This window comes from Sphaerodactylus townsendi, linkage group LG07, assembly GCF_021028975.2.
Source record: "Sphaerodactylus townsendi isolate TG3544 linkage group LG07, MPM_Stown_v2.3, whole genome shotgun sequence".
In the NCBI taxonomy this organism is placed as follows: domain Eukaryota; kingdom Metazoa; phylum Chordata; class Lepidosauria; order Squamata; family Sphaerodactylidae; genus Sphaerodactylus; species Sphaerodactylus townsendi.
In genome coordinates this window covers 15089560-15106740 of record NC_059431.1, presented here as the reverse complement: position 1 = coordinate 15106740, position 17181 = coordinate 15089560, and the positions used below count along the sequence as shown (strand labels likewise).

The 17181-nt window shown below is 44.0% G+C and overlaps 1 protein-coding gene across 1 annotated transcript in view; it reads right to left on the bottom strand.

Annotated features, from left to right (window-relative positions):
• The window catches only part of DCC (DCC netrin 1 receptor), a 456614-nt gene that overhangs the window by 109424 nt on the left and 330009 nt on the right, over positions 1-17181 (bottom strand). Inside the window, exon 14 of the mRNA XM_048503204.1 lies at positions 12741-12935. Within this exon, the coding sequence (XP_048359161.1) occupies positions 12741-12935 (195 nt within the window). The remainder of the gene's footprint in view (positions 1-12740; positions 12936-17181) is intronic.

Genomic DNA, 17181 nt, shown 5'->3' with positions numbered 1-17181 from the left:
GATGTCGCCCAAGTTTGGAAAAGTTTGATTCAGGGGGTCCAAAGTTATGGACCTCCAAAGGAAGTGCCCCTATCCCCCATTGTTTCCAATGGAAGCTAACAGGAGATGGGGGCTACCCCTTTGAGGGTCCATAACTTTGGGCCCCCTGAACCAAACTTCACCAAACTTGGGGGATATCTTTAGCTTTTGTTCTCCCCACCTCAAGGTATCAGCTTGGGTTGCAGAGAAAAGGGGGATATCACTCCTGTTATCTTCAGCCCAAGATTTCAGTTTGGAGTGGGAAGAAAGAAACAGAATGCTTCTCCTCTGTCCTTGCCAAATACTGGCTTGGGGTACAGAGAAAAGGAGATAAACACACACTCTTCTCCCTTTTGTACTGCTATTATTGCCTTCAGGCTTGGCCAGGGGAAGAGAAACAATATCCTTTTTGCTGGTTTTGCTCTCCAGCAAAAGAGGTTATTGTGTTCAGGAGATCAGAACCTGACTCCCCAAAGACCCCTTGATCAGCTGTGAACTGGTTTCCAATCAGCAGTCAATTGGAAACTCATTCAGCAGCTTGCTGTTGTGAGTTTTCCAGGTTGTGTGGCCCTGGTCTGGTAGATCTTGTTCCCAACATTTTGCCTGCATCTATGGCCGGCATCTTTAAGGTGTATCACAGAGAGAAGTATGTTACACACTGTGTCCAACGAGAAGGGAATGCTTAGCGGCATATATATTGTCCATGTCCCAGGGTGGGGAACCAGTCAGTAAGTGCTTTGGGTGGAACTTGCTATCCAAAGGTGTGGTGGACTGCATTGTTTTGCAGGTGGGGGTTTTCAGTCCATTTACATTCGTATTCACATTTGAATTCCCTGTAGTAGCAACAGTATTAGTGAATGCAAATCCTGTGTCGAGGTGGAGTTCGTTGTCCATGAACTTAGCATGTCCTTGGTCTTTGATTCTGGACAATACATCGTTCAGCAGCAGCTGTTTGAGCTGTTTGGTGCAACCTGGACATATTCCTTCATTGGCTCCACAGGGGGACTGTGAGTCTTTAAAAAAGTTTATTGTGACTGCCAAACAGGTTTGCGGAGAAATTGCAGCATCCCTAACGGGGAAAGGAAGCGTATATATATTTCAGTGATACAGTTTGTACTTGAGGTGTACGGGTGCCATCAAGTTGCAGTCAATCGATGGCAACCCCCATAGGGTTTTCAAGGCAAGCGACGTTGAAAGGTGGTTTGCCATTGCCTGCCTCTTTGTGGGCTGAGAGAGTTTGGAAAGAATTGTGACTGGCCCAAGGTCACCCAGCAGGCTTGGTGTGGAGCAGTCTACACATTTAACCTCTCTACTATGCTGGATCTCTTGTGATTGAGGAGCAGTAGTGAATTTAAGGTTTAAACCATATAGTATAGTGCAGTGGTGGCGAACCTTTGGCACTACAGATGTTATGGACTACAATTCCCATCAACCCCTGCCAGCATGGCCAATTGGGAATTGTAGTCCATAACATCTGGAGTGCCAAACGTTCGCCACTGCAGTTATAGTGTAACAGAGTCTTCCCATGAGTAGAAATGATTTTCTACAAGCAAGCAGCATCTTTGCATCCAACCCTTGGGATACAAGAAATTGTGGGTTGTACTTGTATGTCCTTGAGTTTTGGCTTTTCCAAAACCCGCAGAGACAAATTTAACTCAAGTCATCAGTCATTTCTGTAGCCCCTGACCGGATTAATGGGATTTTATAACAGGTGTGATGATTTTCTCTATTACTCTCAGAGAAATGTCTCCCTGATTCTATTACCTGAGCGCTTATTCTTGTTATTTAAACAGAGGCATATTTGTAGTGAATACTGGCATCTTGAAACACTGATGCGGTTTGCAGTCCACACAGATAACAGCAAAACAATTTGTACCCCCCTTCCCCATGCTGTGTGTCCTGCTAAACTGGCAAACCATGACACAGACAATGCCATGACATTAAGAACATAAGAACAAGCCAGCTGGATCAGACCAGAGTCCATCTAGTCCAGCACTCTGCTACTCACAGTGGCCCACCAGGTGCCTTTGGGAGCTCACATGCAGGATGTGAAAGCAATGGCCTTCTGCGGCTGCTGCTGCTGCTCCCGAGCACCTGGTCTGCTAAGGCATTTGCAATCTGAGATCAAGGAGAATCAAGATTGGTAGCCATACATCGACTTATCCTCCATAAATCTGTCCAGGTCCTTTTTAAAGCTATCCAGGTTAGTGGCCATCACCCCCTCCTGTGGCAGCATATTCCAAACACCAATCACACGTTGCGTGAAGAAGTGTTTCCTTTTATTAGTTCTAATTCTTCCCCCCAGCATTTTCAATGGATGCCCCCTGGTTCTAGTATTGTGAGAAAGAGAGAAAAATGTCTCTCTGTCAACATTTTCTACCCCAGGCATAATTTTATAGACTTCAATCATATCCCCCCTCAGATGTCTCCTCTCCAAACTAAAGAGCCCCAAATGCTGCAGCCTCTCCTCATAAGGAAGGTGTTCCAATCCCTCAATCATCCTTGGTGCCCTTCATCCAGAAAGGCCACTGTGGCACAAAGCATTGGTTTCAAACAACTTCTGTACAATTCAGGGATACGGAAGTGCTTTCCCTTCACCGCCCTAGTGAAGCATTAGAGGGCACTGCAATGCTAAAAATGCTGTCAGATATTGTCTGCAACAGGGGGAAGAAAAAGCTCCCTGCAATGACAATATCTGCAATTACAGAGTAGTAGTCTTTTTTTAAAGAGATGATTGCAACGTTTAACACCGTTGTCTTTCATGTCCTGCAGAAAGCCCTAAACAAAGACCTTTCTTGTCTGTGCTAATGGGGACGCAACCACTATCAGAATTAACAAGCCAAAAGCCATCTCTCTCGCCTCTCCCTCTGACACATATCAATTCATGCAATTTATCCAACTTTCAGATTGAGGTTATGGAGGCTCTGCACATGCTATGATAGTGGTGTTCAGGCAAGACCGCGCTTTTGAAATGTATTTTGGTTTGCATTTCTGCGAATCTAAGCAGAGGCAGATAAATAAACTCAGGCGAGTGATTCTGTTAGGCTAGAACCTACATGGGTCTCAAAGATTATCAAGTTGGGGCCTTAAGAACATAAGAACATAAGAACTAGCCTGCTGGATCAGACCAGAGTCCATCTAGTCTGCTACTTGCAGTGGCCCACCAGGTGCCTTTGGGAGCTCACATGTGAAAGAAATGGCCTTCTGCTGCTGCTGCTCCTGAGCACCTGGTCTGCTAAGGCATTTGCAATCTGAGATCAAGGAGGATCAAGATTGGCCTTCACAAGCTGGTTTTAATTCCACTGGAATATACAGACTATTTCTCACTTCTCACTTGACCAAGTATGTGCATGCCCACAGACATATAATCTAAGTGGTGGCGGGCAGTGGAAACTAAAATACTTTCCCTGGGATTTTCCTGGGAAGCCTTGCAAATGCTGCCTGCTCCTGAAATCTTCTCTCAATTAAAAAGGCGACTATTAGATCAAGAGTTTCAAGTTCTGCAGGACAAGGCGAGAAGCAATTGCTCTCCCCTCTTTTTTAACATCAAATTTAAAATCAATCATATGGCAGATTATTTGAGTTTACTTCAGGAGCCCAAGCATAGATGGATAATCACTAGGGCTCGATGTAACTCCTTCCCTTGCTCTATGCTACAAGGAAGGTTCCGAAAAATCGACCTGCAAGAGCGGAAATGTCCCCATTGTACCACGGCGATTCAAACCATGGAACATATATTGCTCGACTGCCCCAAATACGAGGGATCTAGGACCAGACTTTTTGCTCTTTGTCCTGTAATCTTTAATGAATACTCTACCGTGGGGAAGATTACGTTCCTATTAAACAATTCTGCCTCCGAGATTTTAACTTCTGTAGCTAGGTTCCTTATGGAAACTTTGAAATGATTACCTGCGATGGTCCTCATGTATGGGATACTTGTTTGGACAATGTTGGCTGTTATATGGATTCTATGCCTAATAAAGGTTTTTATATATATATATAACCTGTGGACAAACAACTGAATTCAGCCACTGTACACATGTGGGAGACTATCAGATCACAAATTTCTTTCTTTCTTTCTTTCTTTCTTTCTTTCTTTCTTTCTTTCTTTCTTTCTTTCTTTCTTTCTTTCTGGATTAGAAAAAAAATGGCTTTATATTCCACTGGACCTACTTTCCCCCCCCTGGATTGCTTGGCAAATCAGCTTTAATTCCAGAAGGCTCGATCTCTGATTCCTATAGAGCTGTTATAATTCTGGGACATCTCTAGGCTCTGCTTGAAGGTTAGCTGCTGAATCAGAAAAATGCTTTCTCCCCCAGAGCCAAAAACAATCCTAGGAGGCTAGCACTATATGGATTCTTTTCTATCATTACGAAGACCTAAATCTGCCCCCTGATCATAGAAATGGCACTGAGGACATTGACACTTTTGTCTCCTTGTTCATTCTACATCTTCTGGCATTCTGCTCTTGCCTTTCCTTTCTGTGTTCATCAAGCTATGGCAAGGTTCTCCTTCAAGCCATTGTGGTTTGCTAGCCCAGTTGTCTCATTTGTCCAACTCTGAGGTCAGTTCACTGCCCGCGTGACCAAAGGTGCCCCTTGGAGCACCAAAACAAGGAAGTGTGGGGATTTAGAAGGAGGTGCGGCTTGCACTCGTCCTCATCTGCTGCTGTCATCAGGGATCCGAGGTGAGCTGCAGAGGTGCTTCCTGTTTACCTTGCCTTGGGCCTCACTGGGATAACGTGGGAGAGGGCTGCTTGGGGTACCTGAGTACCCCGGCCCTAGTGCACAGTTGCTGCCCTCTACTGCCTCTTGACTCTTCCTTCCTCATCTCTAGGGAACATTTCTCAGTTTCTGACCTCACCAGTAATACTCTACTCATCTGATGTTCATTCCAAACCACCTATGGTAGACAGTGCTTCAATTCGTATATTAATTAATTAAAAATTAGTAATTAATTAATTAATTAAAGTGGAGGTGAGGAAAAGGGTGAAAATTGCTTTGGGTCTCCATTAGGGAGAAAGGTGGGGCATAAGCGAAGTAAACAAGTAAATTAATTAATTGATTGATTGATTGATTGATTGATTGATTGATTGATTGATTGATTGATTGATTCACTTGTTTACTTCGCTTATGCCCCACCTTTCTCCCTAATGGAGACCCAAAGCAATTTTCATCCTTTTCCTCACCTCCACTTTATCCTCCTAATAACCCTGTGAGGTAGGCTGGATTGAGAGCGTGTGACTGCCTCAGTCGCCCCAAGCTTCCATAGCAGAATGGTGATTTGAATGCGGATCCCCCAAATCCTTGTCAGACATTTGTCCATAAGACCACAGTGGTTATCATGGGGACTGGCAAGTTTTCAAGCAACCACAGAAAGAACAGGTAGACCAAAAGGCAGTGAAAGAGAGGCAGGGAATGAAGAAATGAGGCACAAGGCACTTTTATTTACAGAAGGAACAAAATGATCTTGCTGACAGCCTCAAGAAGATTAGGGAGGAAGCTTAGCCCACTGACCCACGCTGCCTCCAAAAATGGGCTCCCAAGCAAATCCAATTGCCGATTCTCTACATAATGCTTAGCTGGCTGCTAGACATCGAGATAAATGTTCAGCGTTCACAATGGGATGTCAGCTTGAACGCAGCAGTGTCGAGAGTTTGTCATTCAATCATTTTACCACACTCTGAAAGAATCGGTGAGCAAAGACAGATGTGGACTGTGCTACAAAAAGGTCTTCCCCATAAATCACCCATCTTGAGGCATCTTTCTAGGCCTACCTCAGACAAGACTGCAGCGAAGCAAATGCCAGTGGAAACGGAAAGCACAGAAGTGAACAGGGCTGCCAGGTCACGACCAGCAACCTCCGGGAGTAGGGTTGCCAACTCTGGGTTAGAAAATTCCTGGAGATTTGGGGGTAGAGAGGCAGAGGTGGGATCCAGCAGGTTCTCACAGGTTCCCGAGAGTAGGTTACTAATTATTTGTGTGTGCCGAGAGGGGGTTACTAATTGGTCATTTTGCCACATGATTTTTGCCCCTCCTCTCAGCAGTAGCGCACAGAACTTGAGCAGTCTAGCAGGAGGTGCACCGGCGTGAGTGGCAGCCTGCGCCTGCGTGCATTCGTTTCCTGCCAAAGGACTGGCGAAGCCCCGCCCAGGAATGCCTGGCCATGCCCCCGTCGTGCCCCACCCAGCCCCATTGGCACTATGCCACTGTTTGAATCCCACCACCATGGGAACCTGTTACTAACATTTTTGGATCCCACCACTGTAGAGAGCCTAGGGAGAGTAGAGTTTGGGAAGGGAAGGGACCTCAATGGAGTATAATGCAGTTTCATATCTAAAATATGGCAAGTATGCACATGCCCTGGAATGGCTTCAAGATGTCTCTTGAAGCCATTCCTACCTGCTTGACCACCACCCATGTGTCTCATTTTGCTCTGTCCACCATCCAATCTCTTAGTGCTTCTCAGCACTGCTGGGGCTATGCCCACCCATGCCAAACTGATCTTTGGAAAGGGGCTCCAGCCACTCTGTGCCAGTGACAAGGTGCTCGGCTGGTCAGCAAGAGAACCCCCACCGACACAGACACTTTCTTCTGTAGATATGTCCCTAGTAGTGTCTATTCTCCAATGCGGTCATTTTCCCCATGAGAACTGATCTCCGTAGTCTGGAGATCAATTGTAATTCCAGGAGATCTCCAGGTTTGTTGGCGACCCTACCTGAGAAGAATCGGACTCTGGAACTGGGATTGGGCAGGTTTATATTATTTCTGGTTAAAATTGGAAGCGACATGGGGAAGTTCTTGCATTTCACAAAACCTCTATGCTAGAGCATCCCCCCTACGTCACTTCCTGGTTTAATCAGAACAAAAGTAAGTGCACCAGCATGACACCGGCACACATCCCCTCTCATTCCCTCCATCCGGGCAATGAGGCAGATTGTTACCCAAAATGGCAGGACGCAATGACCCTTTTTGGTTGGGGAAATTAGCTGCAGAGCACAAGGTCGCTTAGCGTCACTTGAGGAGCATTGGGTAACTTGATATATGTGTCTGAATATATATGTCTGCATATGGGCTTCAGCTCACTATAAGAAACCAGCAGAGAAAATAGATTTCTTTGTCAATGGTTTTTATTGGGAAAATAACAAATGGAATAAAATAAATCTCACTCACACTGGCTATACACGGATGGCTTAAGATGGGCCTAACCCCACAAAGAAGATCCATTTGATTGAGGCTACCACTGGCAAAATGTGGGAAACAGGGCCAGGTGAATGCACGTGGAATAAAACAGCTTTGGTTTCGGAGATGGTAGGGCACTTTGGCTCAGTTTCTAGCTTCATGGAGAGATAACCCCTAAATGACCTTTAATAAGCAACTGCCTTGCCGATCCTAGTTAAAATTCAGCATGCAATTAAGATCCATTTGAAAATTGGGAGTGACAGATTGGAAGGAAATTATGCTACAGTTATAGGAGAGGGGAATAACTCTCATTAGTCCTGCTCTTTCAGATTTACCTATTTCAGCCACAGGTGAAGACGGAAAAAACCAGTCTTAATGAATTATTTGATAGACTGAGGGAATCCCTTCCCTGTGTGACATTAATTCACTCAGCCCTTTTCAAGCGGGGCTTCTCGGCTAAGTAAATTCCAGAGCGGAGCGCCTTACCTCCGGATGCTAAACGGATCCTGGGAACTCGGCTTGAGAATATTTACTATTTAATGTTATTAATCTGTCTGCTGTAAACCTAATGGAACATTGAAAGTGAAATTCTGCCTTCCAGTTGATTAAGTAAGGACCATTAACTTTCTCAAGGAACTTATGCCACTGTGCCGCACGACGTGAGACTTCCATGTATGAATATAAAATCCCATATGACGCAGCATAGCAGCCTGCATCAAATATATAGAAATTTAGGGAAGGAGAAAGCAGGCAGCATAACAAATGTTTACTGACATTATAAACATCAGTCTGCTTATTTGTTAGGGTCCTACAGGGATGAAGGCCACTACTGTGGAGAATCTCAACCCAAAAAGCTCTATGATTATCATTATGGGATATAAACCAATGACTATTAATTTCTCTATTATGCTAGACATAAGAATGCAAGATGACATCAATCTTATATATCTCAACTAAGAGCTAGGAAATTGCTCCCCTTATATCAGGGGTCCCTTAACATCGATGGGACCCACTGTTCTTCCCTCTTGGGGAGGGTTTTAAATATGGGTTTTCGCTGGATGCCGTTTTATTGCATTAACCTCTGTTTTAAAGGGATTTTAGTAATTATTATATTTTATAACTAGTGGAGCTTGTGTGGTTTTTAATTTATCTATCTGTATTCAGTTCTTGCGCCCTTGTTTTGGTTGTATTTGTGGTGAAATTTTATGTTGTGAGCTCTCCGGGGATAGGGCGGTATACAAAACCAAATAATAAATAAATAAATAAACTCAGGTTTGAATCCCCGCTACCATAGAAGCTTGCTGAGTGACCCTCTATCTCTGGTCAACATATCTCACAGGGTTTTTTTTTATTATAAGGACAAAATGGAAGACTGGCAAATGATGATGTAAGCTACTGTGGGTCCCCACTGGAGAAAAGCATGGGATATGAGCAATTAAACAAACAATATTACCGGTATGAACTTAGAAGAAGAAGAAGAAGAAGAAGAGTTTGGATTTATATCCCCCCTTTCTCTCCTGCAGGAGACTTAAAGGGGCTTACAATCTCCTTGCCCTTCCCCCCTCACAACAAACACCCTGTGAGGTGGGTGGGGCTGAAAGAGCTCCGAGAAGCCGTGACTAGCCCAAGGTCACCCAGCTGGCGTGTGTGGGAGTGTACAGGCTAATCTGAATTCCGCAGATAAGCCTCCACAACTCAGGCGGCAGAGCGGAGAATCAAACCCGGTTCCTCCAGATTAGATACATGAGCTCTTAACCTCCTACGCCACTGCTGCTTAGATAACACTTCATCCATGATCTCAGCTGTCCTTACAACAATATCAGACTAGAGCCCATCATAGCATTATTAGGTCCCCCCCGGCCAATGATAAGGGATAGGGGAAGCAAATTGCCAGATCCAGGCTGGGAAATTCCTAGAGATATAGGTATGAAACCTGGGGAGGACCGGGACCTTGGTGGGGTACAATGCCATAGAGTCCCCCTCCAGAGCAGCCATTTTCTCCAGAGGAACCGACCTCTGTAGTCTGGAGATGAGATGTAATTCTGGAAAATCCCTGGGTACCACCTGTAGGCTGGCATTCCTAGCCCTACCATCACTATCTACACACAAGATGCCTTTGCCCCATTGTAGAAAACACGTAGGCATCTGTGTGATTCTTTCTCCCTTCCTGCGAGACAAGTAGCATCCTCCTAGCCAGGAGAGGAGCCTTTGTATCAGGCAAAGGATCTGAATAGGGTTCACCCTATTTCCCCAGCAATTTCCAGACTGATTATACCCTGGTTGTGTTGTTTCATTAGTATACCAATACAGCCCAAAACAGGATGAACGTCTGAATAATGGTAAAGGTTATGAAAGATTTTCATGTAGTGTATTGTTACAAATTTCTAACAGCAAGGTTGACATCTAATATTTCTGTTGTTCCTTTTGAAAACAAGTTCTATGGGAATTATATGTGTACATATATATGTGTACATCGATTGGCAAGGGATCCTTCCACAGGACACCAAACACAACCTTATAATCATTATTAAATACAGAGATCTAATATTTTTGCATAATTTAGAACACCAGCCAGACATCACAAGCTGCTTGCACCTTACACTTAGAAGAAGGTTTATCAGAAAAACTGCATGAACGATACTGAACACGACACATTTAGGGTGAGTGACATTAAATATTCATGTCAGGGTATCAGACGTAGACCTCATAGGCTATTATAAGAGGGAGCAAAGTGAGTAAGTTTGCTTTTTCTTTTAAAATGTCTCTCTTGCTTTATACTAACTTGCATAAATGACACAAAACCAGCAGATCATCTAATGGTTTAAAGCTGAGAGATATCTGAGTCTCCTTATCATGTGATGTCATATTGCAGTGTGGTGATTGCTCACCTGTGTTCAGATGAAAATCAGGGGTTGGATGAAGGACTCGTTTTATCCCAGGGCCTAAAGATCTGTATTGACTGCCCATTCGCTCCTTGAAGGCCCTAAACAGCATGGGGCCATAGTATCTGAAAGACTACATGGCCACGTAGTGTTCAGCCTGCCCCTTAAAATCCTCTGCCCAAGCTCCGCTCTACAGTCCTCAGACCGTCACAGCTATTCCTCAAATGGATTCATTGAGCTCAAAAAATGATGTTTCCCGGGGTTTGAAGGGGCACTAATGGAAGAAGAAGAAGAGTATGGATTTATATCCCACCTTTCTCTCCTTGAAGGAGACTCAAGGTGGCTTACAAGTTCCTTTCCCTTCCTCTCCCCACAACAGATACCTTGTGAGGTAGGTGGGGCTGAGAGAGTTCTGAAGAACTGTGACTAGCCCAAAGTCACCCAGCAGGAATGTAGAAGAGGAAGAAGAAGAGTTTGGATTTATATCCCCCCTTTCCCTCCTGTAGGAGACTCACAGGGGCTTGCAATCTCTTGCCCTTCCCCCCTCACAACAAACACCCTGTGAGGTAGGTGAGGCTGAGAGAGCTCCAAGAAGCTGTGACTAGCCCAAGGTCACCCAGCTGGCGTGTGTGGGAGTGTACAGGCTAATCTGAATTCCCCAGATAAGCCTCCACAGCTCAGGCGGCAGAGCTGGGAATCAAACCCGGTTCCTCCAGATTAGATACATGAGCTCTTAACCTCCTACGCCACTGCTGTAGGAGTGTGGAAACCCACCTGGTTCACCAGGTAAGCCTCTGCCACTCAGGTGGAGTAGTGGGGAATCATATCTGGTTCTCCAGATTAGAATTCACCTGCTCTTAACCACAACACCACGCTGGACAGGAATGATGGAAGATTCCCATGCATGGATGGTAGTATGCATGCCAGAGATTTTAGCTCATGTGAACGTGAGAACTTTTCTGCCAAAAAGGCTTAACATATTGATCCATTCACCTGCCAATATTTTAAAATGATTCATTTAAAACTGGGGTTGTCAACACAGGGTTAGAATATTTCTGAAGATTTTGGGGGTGGGGCCTAAGAAAGAGGGAGCTCAGTGGGAAAATAATGCCATACAGTTTATCCTACAAAGCAGACATTTTGTTTAGGTGAACTAATTTCTGTAATCTGAAGATCAGTTATAATTCTGGGAGATCTCCAGGCCCTGACTGGAGGATGGCAACTCCCTTTAAAGCAGTTGTGCCTCCGTGCTTTTTAGGGCTCAAAAGAAACTCTTAAGGATAAATACAGTACAACAACAGTTCATATGAGTGGCTTATTCATATGAGGCTTCCAGGAGCGATATTTACGGAATGGCAAGTTTCATACCACAACTGCCTAAAGAGAGTCAGTAGGGCTAGTGGTTAAAAGCAGGTGGATTCTAATCTGGATTCTCCGCTCCTCAACATGAAGCCTGCTGGTTGACCTTGGGTTAATCACAGTCCTCTCAGAACTCTCTCATCCCCATCTACCTCACAAAGTATCTGTTGTGAGGATAGGAAGGGAAGGCGTTTGTAAGCCACTTTGAGACTCCTTCCAGTTGAGAAAAGCAAGGTATAAATCCCAAACTCTTCTAAAGCAACGGATTTCAAGCTTTCCACAGGCAAGGAACGCTTTCTACGGGGACTCATCTGCCAAGGATGTTGCAAAGGATTCTGGGGCATTTTCAGACGCTGTTCAAGTGCAGCACCTGCTGGGCTTGTTGGGGAAGTAATTGTACAAGCTAGAAGACAAAACAATGCTCCCCTGGGTCCTCACACGCTCGATCATAATGGGTTGTCTTTCAGGGAAGTTTATCCACCATTACCGATCTTTTAATTAAGGAGTTCCTGGTGAGTTCCTGGGGAACTTCTAGGACTCCCGGGGACACAGTTTGAAAACTAACAGGTCGAAAGCTCAAACTTAAAGATCACCAAACAGCAAGTCAGGACATGCAGACTGATTTTACGAAGGGCACCCAAAACGTTCCCGGGACAACCTTTTCTAAACCCCGGGTGCGTTCATAAACCGATTCCGTCCTGATTACTTTTTAATTTGTAAAAGAACAAGCAGACAAGAAAAGAGGCCTGTAGTTCGGAACCTCCATTAACCTTAATGAATGAATCGTTTACCGGCTTCATAGTTGCAAGAAATCAATACGGGAACGAGTGGAAGCCTAGCTGGAAGAATCACAGTCGAAGAGATTTCCATTTTTGATGATGCAGTTTACTGGCCCGATTTCACCCTTCCTCCCCTCGATGGTTTTGTTTTGTATACAGTGGCTTTGCGGATGCGAAATATGATTGGACGCCTTTTGAACCACCGTTGTATCAAGTGCTGCTGTGTACGGTTTCTTCTGGCAGGGATAAAACATGCCCAAAAATGGTTTCCCACCTTGACGGAAGACTGCCGTTTGATCTAACAAAAGTCAAAACTCAGAGCCGTGCCTTAAACAACAGCCAGACTCCTTACCTAACCAATTTATTTTATTTGATGTATTGTTGTTCTGGCCATTGTATGTTCGGCCTAGTGTACACCGCCCAGAGCCCTTCGGGGGTGGGCGGTTTATAAATTTAATATATAAATAAATAAAAATATAAATAAAAATTAATATCTACAGAACCAAATAAAAATTCCAAACCTTTTAGAGTCCGGAAGAGAATAGGATCTGAGAGGGGTCCCACTCCTTTGGCGTTCCGGGCTTGTATCCTAAAGTAATACACGGTGTCGAGGTTGAGGTCCATGATTTGATGGGTAAGCCGGTCACCGCTGATAGACTCCATGACCCAGTCGTCGATTGGAGAGTTCTTGTCCAGAGTGTAGAACAGAATGTAAGCTGTAAACAACCAAAAACAAAAGAAGATATGCATATATGTATAGATGTTCTAAACCCTGCTCACAGAGGTAAGGTGGGTGTGACTTAAGAAACCTCTTTTCATGGCAAGGTCCCATCTCTTAACTCCTTGAGACTTCTCAGATGTCTACCCTATTGTCTTTTAGGCACCGGGATAGCTGAAATTCACAACCGAATTTTTAGCCAATCAGTTTTAGTAATGTCTACACTGCTTACTACTTGCTGATAATGATTTTTAATGAACTAATGCAGCAGTTGTATAGTGGTTAAGAGCAGGTGTAATCTAATCTGGAGGAACCGGATTTGATTCTCTGCTCTGCTGCTTGAGGTGTGGAGGCTTATCTGGGGAATTCAGATTAGCCTGTGAACTCCAACACACGCCAGCTGGGTGACCCTGGGCTAGTCTAGTCACAGTTCTTAGGAGCTCTCTCAGCCCCACCTACCTCACAGGGTGTTCGCTGTGAGGGGGGAAGGGAAAAGAGATTACCAGCCCCTTTGAGTCTCCTTACGGGAAAGAAAGGGGATATAAATCCAACTCTTCTTCTTATAAGGTTGTTTTACGAGTGCTAAAGTGGGATAGTCTTATTGTTGGAGTGTTTGTTTTAACATGCTGGATTCTACTATTAGCCACCTTAATCAGATGTCTGATGAAGTGGCACACAAATCCAGTAAATAAAGCAATATAATGAAAAATTCACATTTAAATAGGTGGTTTGCTGTTGCCTTCCTCTAAAGAGTCTTCCTCCAAGGTCTCTCTCTCCAGTACACATCCAGCTCAGCTTCTGAGATCTGACAAGATGAAGCTATACCGTCCCATTCAATATCCCTCCTACCTGATTTTAAGAAAAAAGAGTTTGGATTTATACCTCGCCTTTCTCTCCTGTAAGGAGACTCAATGCGGCTTACAAACTTGTTCCCCTTCCTCTCCCCACAGCGGACACCTTGTGAGGTAGGTGGGGCTGAGAGAGTTCCAAGAACTGTGACTAGCCAAAGGTCACTCAGCAGGAATGTTGGAGGAGTGGGGAATCAAACATGTTTCACCAGATTAGAGTCCTCCAGCTCTTAAGCACTACAACCAGTGGTGGGATTCAGCTGGTTCGCACCACTTTGGCAGAACCGTTTGTGAAAATGGTGCTTGTAAAAAACCAGTTGTTAAATTATTTGAATTCCACCACTGACTACAACATGCTGGCTGGCACAATGGCACCACACTGCCATTTTGAAAACTGTTGCCATAACTTTGCTTCATTCCTTTTAAAATCTAGTTCTTTAAAATATTATCAGCATTTGACCGATCAATTGAACAAACCTGTTTTGACTGGCCAAATGGATAATTCTGTGTAGGACGAAGTAGGCACCAAGGTGACACTTTTCTATATCCTCCTGTGGATAGTGGAGTATCGGGATTAGGAAAATCCTATTCCGGATACGGAAGGAAATACTTGTAAGAACGAAAGTGCCTTCCATTCTCCATGCCTGCTGTTTATATTCGCAAAACTGTAATGTTCTCATTTTATTAGTCTCACAATATTTTTCCATGTTAATTAGATGCTTGTGAAAAGTCTACTAATAACCTTAATTGGTCATTTATAGCCAACAATCTCGGATTTTTTTTTTTAAAAAAACCCGCTGAAGGATTCCCCCCCCCCCCCCGCAGAACATTAACACTAAAGGCTGTCTTAATTGGCTGTCAGTGTTATGGCGTTATTGGGGAGAATAATATCTGTCAGTGTGTATACCATTCATTAAGTCCTGTCCTTGTCATTCAGTATTAAGGGGTTTTAGATCATCTGAACCTTACCTTGTTATTACCAAGTTAAGCATCCACCAAACCATTCCAACACACTATGTCAGGCACCCTATCATTATGTACATTATGCTTTATGTCACTGCTAAACAACTGCTTAATTGCCACTAAACATAATACATCAGAAGACCTTTGCTCCAAGGCCTTGAAAAAAAAAAAGGTGCTGAATGCTTTCATCTCTGAAAACTGAAGGGCTTACTTTGTTCCTGTCTCGTCAACTCTTCTTATAATTTTTGCACTGAATTAATTACCAGAACGTCTCCTTACTGGCATATATGAAAACAAAGCCTTTAAAAAAAAAAAAGAACACCCAGGCTGCAGATTGTAGCCCTCTGAGCAGACGTTGTCTTCTGCACAGTGCCTGATTCAAGGCAGCAGAACTTGAGACTCCAGGGGGATCTCTACAAACTGGCTGAGTAGGCAGCAATATAGCAAATGGCACTCAGGCCCCTTCCGCACACGCAAAATAATGCGTTTTCAAACCACTTTCACAACTGTTTGCAAGTGGATTTTGTTATTCCGCACAGCTTCAAAGAGCACTGAAAGCAGTTTGAAAGTGCATTATTCTGCACGTGCGGAATGAGCCTCAGTGTAGGTAAGAAACAAGAAAACTTGACTTCATGTATAGGCAAATCTAGTCTGTATTTGCTGAGTCTGGTTCCTTCTGCACATGCAGAATAATGCACTTTCAATCTACTTTCACAATCGTTTGCAAGTGAATTTTGCTATTCTGCACAGCTGCAAAGTGCACTGAAAGTGGATTGAAAGTGCATTATTCTGCATGTGCGGAAGGGGCCTCTGAGAGGAAAAAAAGATCTGGGGGTTGGGGTAGTTAGCTCCACGAAAGTATCAACCCAGTGTGCCATGGCAGGGATTTAAAATAAAGGGATTGGAAATAAAATGGTTGATATCATTATTCCCCTATTTGGATCTATGGGGTGGCCTCTTTTGGAATATTGTGTGCAGTTGCAGTTCTGGTCATTGCCTCTCAAAAAGGACATCGCAGAACTGAAAAAAGGACAGAAGAGAGTGACCAAGATTATTAGGGAGCAGAAGCACCTTCCCTTGTGAGGAAAGGGTGAAGTGTCTGGGACTAAGGGGGAACGTGACAGAGGTTTATAACATTATACACAAGGTGGAGCGAGAACTTTTCCACCCTCTCTCAAAATACTAGAACTGGAGGGTAGTAGGTTCAGGACAGACAAAAGAAATATTACGCAACAAGAGATTAAAATGTGGAATTGGCTGCCAAAGGATGTTGGGAAGGGTACAACCACAGATCATTTGAAAAGTGGGGTTAGACAGATTGATGGATGAGATGTCTATTATCAGCTATTTGCCATGTTGACTAAATGGAACCATCACAATCAGAGGTAGTAGACCTGTGCATTCCAGTGCCAAGAGGAAACATCTGGGGAAGGCCTCAGACTCTATGTCCTGTTGTTGGACCTCCAGAACAACTGGTTGGTCACTGTGTGAGCCAGACTGCTGGACCAGATGAATGTCTGGTCTGATCCAGCAGGGTTCTTCTTATGTTCTTATGAAGGCCTCGGCCTCAACGCCCTATTGTTGGACCTCCAGAACAACTGATTGGTCAATGTGTGAGCCAGACTGCTGGACTAGATGAACCTCTGGTCTGATCCAGCAGTCTTTTTTCTTTTATCATGTGTATTCATGTGTTTTTTAAAAAGAAAATTTTTGCTTGAGATTGTTTTATACAGTCTTCGTTGCTGCCTTTCATTTCTTCTTTTGTCAGATGAATGTTTTTTTAATTTTTATCACATTTTTATTTTTTAAAAGAAACGCTTTTAATCATTTAGTCATCTGGAGAGGAACCACATAGATCTTCTAAAAGAAATAAATACTTGTGGGAAAATACATTTTTTTCGGCAGGAAATAATCTGTTTGATGAAAGAGAAGACCGCTGGGAAAACTCAGACTCGTGGATATTTTTGTTCACAACGGGAAACCGAAATCAAAAAGGGGATATGCAAACTAACCTAGACAACTTGCAAAATCTGGTCCCATCCAGAGTAAAAACAGGGTAAAAACCTTCCGAAATTTAAAAACAGGTTTTTAGCGAACAGCAGGTTTCATAACATATTTCCCAATACCAAGCCTATGGCCCCTTCCGCACACGCAAAATAACGCATTTTCAAACCACTTTCACAACTGTTTGCAAGTGGATTTTGCTATTCCGCACAGCTTCAAAGAGCACTGAAAGCTGTTTGAAAGTGCATTATTCTGCATGTGCGGAATGAGCCCAAATGACAGAGGCATAGCACGGGGGGCAAGTGCCTGGTGCACCGGTGCGTCCTCCGCCCCGGTTGTTTGTGTGGGAGTGGCTCCAACCGGGGATTTTGCTGGTTTAGCAATTTTTGAAAATCCCAAGTTGAGGGAAATAAAATGGGACAGACTCGT